This window comes from Orycteropus afer, unplaced genomic scaffold, assembly GCF_000298275.1.
Source record: "Orycteropus afer afer isolate SDZICR_OR568_19922 unplaced genomic scaffold, OryAfe1.0 scaffold00402, whole genome shotgun sequence".
NCBI classification, from domain to species: Eukaryota; Metazoa; Chordata; class Mammalia; order Tubulidentata; family Orycteropodidae; genus Orycteropus; species Orycteropus afer.
The window spans coordinates 2,143,827-2,149,640 of NW_006921989.1; the positions used below are offsets into that span (position 1 = coordinate 2,143,827).

Below are 5,814 nucleotides of genomic sequence, written 5' to 3' on the forward strand. Positions count from 1 at the left end.
TGTCTTAAATATTAATTGCAAAGTGCTTCCCACACCCAACATAAATGTAATTGTTGCCCACCACCAATGTAGGAGTGTTTTTCCACATCTTCACCACCTATAGATATTAACATTTTTAAAGCACTTGTGCTGATTTTATTGGCGTCTACACCATCTGCCTCCCCCTTGAGAATTCTATTTGTATGCAACTAACAACTAACTAATTGACTATTTCTCCTTTCTGATTTCTGTTCTTAGATGTCTGGCGTGCTCCTCCTTGGCCTTGGCACCTGGGTCAATGGAGGGGCCAACCTGACCAGGGTCCTTGGGCTGTCCTCCACATACCTTCTTCATATTGGCTACCTGTGTTTGGCAATGGGGTGTATCACAGTGCTGCTAGGCTTTGCTGGGTGGTATGGAGCTACTAAAGAAAACAGAGGCATTCTCTTCTTTGTAAGTTAATTTGCACACAGACCCCAAAGCATACCAATCCTTCATTGCACACAGACAGCTGAAAACTCCTTCGTCCCCTCTCCCTTATTCTTAACTTTGTTTACGATGCATCACTGCCCTTCTGTTCTCCCATGATTGATCGCTCCAAGGAGTGGACCTACCTGATGTAAATGTTCACTCCATATGCCTGTCTGTTGTTTGGCTGGAAGCCACAGGAGTGAGTTCAATTCCAGACCTGAAGGGCAGCCAGGGGCCATAGTCTCAGGGGTCTCACCAGGCTCTATCAGCACATCACATAATTTAAATGTCCTACAAATGGCTCATACGGTCATGGCAGATATCTCCCCAAAGTCCATCTCCCAGCACCACCATTCCCGTTTCCCTTTCTCTATTAGAAGGGCCCCTTAGAATCTTATTATTTGAATGGATTACCCTACCCCAGCCTTAATCTGCCTCCAGCACCTTTTGTTTTCCTTCTTCGATTGCTTTGCTGCAAAACTCCATTTTTTTCTCAAGGAGATCCTTGCCCCAGTCATCTCCCAGAGCATAGAAGATCCTGTCTGTTAAAATCCTACCTGCCCCATCCTCCTTCACCAAGCTCCATTGTCTTTCGTTTTCTTTCTTCCTTACTTCAAAAAAATACTTATTGTGCCTGCAGTCTTTCATTTCATCTTCAGTATGATGCAGACACTATTTTATCCATATGTTAAGTTGGAGTAATTCAAGATTCTTGCCTCTCACACCCCACATCCAATCTATTGGCAGATTCCCTTGGCTTTACCCTCAGTATCTGTCCCTCCAAGACCTCTAAGGCCTTCTCAGAAAAGCAAAGTCTTTTTGATGGTGCTGAGAGCCCTGGAGGCCTGTGAGCAGAGAAGGGACACGCCCTGACTCAGGTGTGCGCAGGTGTCCTCTGGCCACTGTGGGGATTGGCAGCTTGTGGGGGGCTGAAGAAGGGAGCCAAGATGAGGGTGGAGGAGCTGCATTGGTCCAGGTGAGAAGTGACAGGCTGGACCCGGGGGTGGTAGTGGAGGTGGAGAGAAGTGAGTGGATTCAGGGTAGAGCTGAAGGTGGAGCTGACCACACCTGTTGGCACCTCACAAGCTGATGTATAAGCCACTTGTCTGGGTTCTCACAACTGCTAAGCCCTAAACCAATGTTTGTCCCAGTGAGCTGTGGGGACCCCAGGTCAAGGTGGGATACACTCAGCCCCTGGCCAGTCTGATGACTCAGAGCTTTTATGTTTTAGAAGCCTGAATTATCAAATAGATTTTAATAGTAATAATACAGGAGCTTCATGGAAGGGGATGGGTGAAAGGAGAGTAGAGAGCTGAACTTGCTTTGTCCCCACATGGCTTTTTTTTTTTTTTTCAATTTTTATTGTGATTTGGGCGAAAGCTTACAAATTCATTTTCCATACAGCAGTTCACACACATTTTGTTTTATGACATTGTCTGCAATTCCCCACAACGTAACAGCTCTCTTTCCACTTCCTCCCCGGAGTTACCTCTTCCCTGTGTCCTTCTTTCTTCTGTATTCCTGCCCCCCACCCCCGAAGCTGTCTCCCTGTGCAAACACTGCCCTTCTGTTCTCCCAGGATTGATCACTCCAAGGCATGTATCTACCTGATGTAGATGTTCACCCCATATGTCTGTCTATTGTTTGGCTGGAAACCAGAGGAGAGTTCAGTTCCAGACCTGAAGGGTAACTAGGGGCTATAGTCTTGGGGTCTCACCAGACTCTATCAGACCAGTAAGCCTGGGCTCCTTTTCATGGACTTTTTGTTCCACATTGTTCTCCCACTCTGTTCAGGATCTCCTGCACTGCCCCCCATGTGGTCTTGAGCCGCTCCACAGAATCTATTGAGACCCCCTGAGCTGGCCTCACCCCCCACTGTTGTTGCTGCTGTTAGGTGTCATTGAAGTGACTCCAAACTCACAGTGACCTTATGTACAACAGAATGAAATGCTGCCTGGTCCTGCGCCGTCCACACCATTGTTGCTATGTTGGAGCTTATTATTGTCACCACCATGTAGTCATATTTTGAGTGCCTTCCAACCTGAAGGGCTCATCTTCCAGTATTGTATCAGACAGTATTCCACTGCTACCCATAAGGTTTTCACTGGCTGGTGTTTTAGGAAGTAGATCTCCAGGACTTAGTCTGTCTTAATCTGGAGGCTCTGCTGAAACCGGTCCACCATGGATGACCCTGCTGGTATTTGAAATACCAGTAGCATAGCTTCCTGAATCACAGAAACACACAAGCCACCACAGTATGATAAAATGACAGATGACCTCCCCATTGTACAAATGGGGAAACTGAGGCCCAGAGGGGAAAGTGGTTTCTCAGTGATGTGAACTTCAAGACCCACCCCTGCTTGCCGGATTTCTCATGGTCTTCCATCATTCCTGTGGACCTTACAGAGAAATAAGCCGGCGGGCGCTGATGTTGTGGCTCTGGGTCCCATCGGCCTTGAATTTCCTCCTTCTCACTTCTCTCTTGGCTCCTGGACCCTCCCACAACCACCTCCACTTCATCCAAGATCTCCTGTAGGCCTCTCGGAGGCCCAGAGGTGTTGGGCATGAAGTGGGACCCATCCAGCAGCTCCTCAAAACTGGCTTGACCTCTTGACCTCCCCACATTCAGGAAAGGAACACTTGAGAGAAATAAAAACCACCAGTCCATCCACTGAACACCCGAGGTGTGAGTTTTTCCACACCCGAGGAGCCAGGGTGGCAAGGGACAGCGCCCTGCCTGCGTGTGATGGGGTGGGGATGCACTCAGTCACTGTTCCCCCATCCTCCTCTGTGTTTCCAGTGTTTCCTGTCGCTGGTTCTCATCGTCCTCGTGGAAATCACAGTCGCCACAGTGATCTTTGTTTTCTTCCCAATTGTAAGTACAGTGTGGCTGCTCCCACTGAGCTTTAGTAATTAATAGAGCCTGTTCCTCCCCTGGGGCTGACGATGCTCCACTCCCAAGTGGATGCCGGGGCCCAGGGGTCCTTTGGAGGGGGACGTGAAAGTCTGAAAACCTCAGCACTCCTCTGAGAAGGACTCAGGCAATCTGCAGAGTTTACATCTTCTCTCTTGCTTCTGAGTCCCAATCATGAACACGCTCAGCTGCTAACCGGAGGTCGATGGTTTGAATCCACTCAGAGGAACCTTAGAATAAAGGCCTGCACTCTAATTCCAAAAACTCGCCACTGAAAACCCCGTGGCACTAAGTTCCACTCTGACTCACAAGAGTGTCGCCAGGAGTCAGAAGCCACTGGAAAGGACATGCTTTCTCCTGCATCCGGTGTGGAAGGTAAAGTGTGAGAGAGAGCAGCACCATGATTCTGGAACAAGTGGCTTAGGGAGGGCTATTTGGCAAAATCCACTGCAATGTCAAAGCATGAACACTGACACATCAATCTCATCTCTGGGAACTTTCCAAGGAGGTACATGCAGCTGACATCCGCACCAGGGTGCGCTCACAGCGCTGGAAGGAGGCCGGGAGACCGGAAACAGCATGATGCGCACCAAGTGGCTGAGTAAATGGTAGCACAGCCACCCAAGGCAGCAAGCAAGGAGGCGGCTCTCCGTGCATGAGATGTGCTGGACTATAGCACAATGTGCTGGCGGCCTTGTTTGTGTCCCCACAGAGATAGGCCATGGCACAGAATTGAAGGCAGCTAATAAGAGGTGACACTGAGGACCACTGGGTTCCATCCCTCTGGGGACCTCTGGGATGCAGCATAGAACATGTACCTCTGTTATCCCACTGAGGGGCAAGGGAGCTGGAGTATTGGTCCCCCAACTCCCAGCAGTCTTTGATTGGTTGAGGGCTGCTCCCAAGGGACACGTGAACTCAGAGACCATGGAGTTGGTGACAGATGGAAGCCAGGCCAGTACACACAGGAATGGGCCACCAACAGACAGAGGGCACTGACACCATCTGCAACTACTGTTAAGTCTGAAAAGCAAAGAACAATGTGAAAACTAGAGTCTGTTGAGTTGCTTCCAAGTCATGGCACCTCCATGTATGTCAGTAAAACTGCTCCCCAGGGTTTTCAGTGGCTGATTTTCCAGAAGTAGGTCACCAGGCCCTTTTTCCCAGACACCCCTGGGGGGACTCGAACCATCAACCTTTCGGTACCAGCTGAATCCATCAACCATTCACACCACCCAGGGACTCCACAGAACAATGAGAGCAGTACAAAACAGGGAGAGAAATCACGAAACTATGCTTTGCTTTGACACACATAGAATATCTCTTTTGGGACACAGGAAACGGTAACAGTCACTGCTGGGGAGCGGGAGGAACTTTTTGGCTAGGAGTAAAAGGTGGGAGGGACACTTTGCACAGTCTACCCCGCTGTGCTTTCTAAATTTCAAACCATGTGACTGTATTACCTCTTTGGGGGATTAAAAAAAAAAAGGTTTTTTTAAACCTTTATTTAAAACATAGAAAATTAAATTTGCCCGTTATTGCAGACACTCAATTGCTGAAGATGATATTCAGTTCCTTAATCAAGTTACAGCCAAACTGTGGGTGTAGTAGGTGTGTGGGCGATTCCAAAGGGCAGATGATTCAAACTGTTTGGGATGGGGACAGCCAGATGCACTTGGCTCGAAACCCACGACCGTCCCTGTGCCTGTCTCAGGGGCACTAGTAGCCAGAGTTTGTCCTCCCCTTGCGTGGACCCACAGGCCAAAAGCAGGAAAGGAAAAATGATAGAAGCCCAAGGGGAGTCCCTGCCTCCCACCTCTCCCTCAAGGAATCTCAGCAAATGGGTCACCCTTGTCACCGAGGTGTCATTGAACTGCTTCCTGATTCTTCTTCGAGGTTCAAGAGCTGGCCTTCGAGCACATCCTTACGACCCTGAGGAAGAATTACAAGGGTTACAACGAGCCGGATGACTATTCCGCGGGATGGAACTCTGCCATGGCAAAGGTGAGACTCCATCTCGAGCCTGGCGTTTAAGGGGTCTCTCTACCTCATATCATCTCAGCCCTTGGGGTTGACGGGGAGGGCTTGGAAACAGTTGCCTGTTTCTAGATGTGTTTAAATATCAGAGTCTTGGCCTAGGAGCTGCTGTGGGATCCCACTCAGGCTTGGGGCTGCTGCATGGCTTGTCTGCATCCTGGGCTTGGCTTCTCAAGCTTGAGCTGGTATGACATGCCCATCACTGATGTATACTGCCCTTCAGCTAACATTTATTGAATGCCTACATGTCAGGCACTGTGCAGAGCACTGGGGATACAGTAGGGCTCCAAATAAAACCCTCCCCTTGTGTTGCTGACGCTGGAGTGGAGGAGATGGACAAGTGACAAATAATTAGGCATTGTTATCAGAGGGAGCTCTGGTAGCGTAGTGCCTAAGGCGCTTGACTGCTAACC

At 49.3% G+C, this 5,814-nt stretch overlaps 1 protein-coding gene across 1 annotated transcript in view; it reads left to right on the forward strand.

The window, feature by feature from the left end:
- TSPAN16 (tetraspanin 16) overlaps positions 1 to 5,814 on the forward strand; it is a 26,872-nt gene that overhangs the window by 2,658 nt on the left and 18,400 nt on the right. The window contains exons 2-4 of the mRNA XM_007953633.1: positions 238 to 432; positions 3,251 to 3,325; positions 5,261 to 5,368. Of these exons, the coding sequence (XP_007951824.1) occupies positions 238 to 432; positions 3,251 to 3,325; positions 5,261 to 5,368 (378 nt within the window). The remainder of the gene's footprint in view (positions 1 to 237; positions 433 to 3,250; positions 3,326 to 5,260; positions 5,369 to 5,814) is intronic.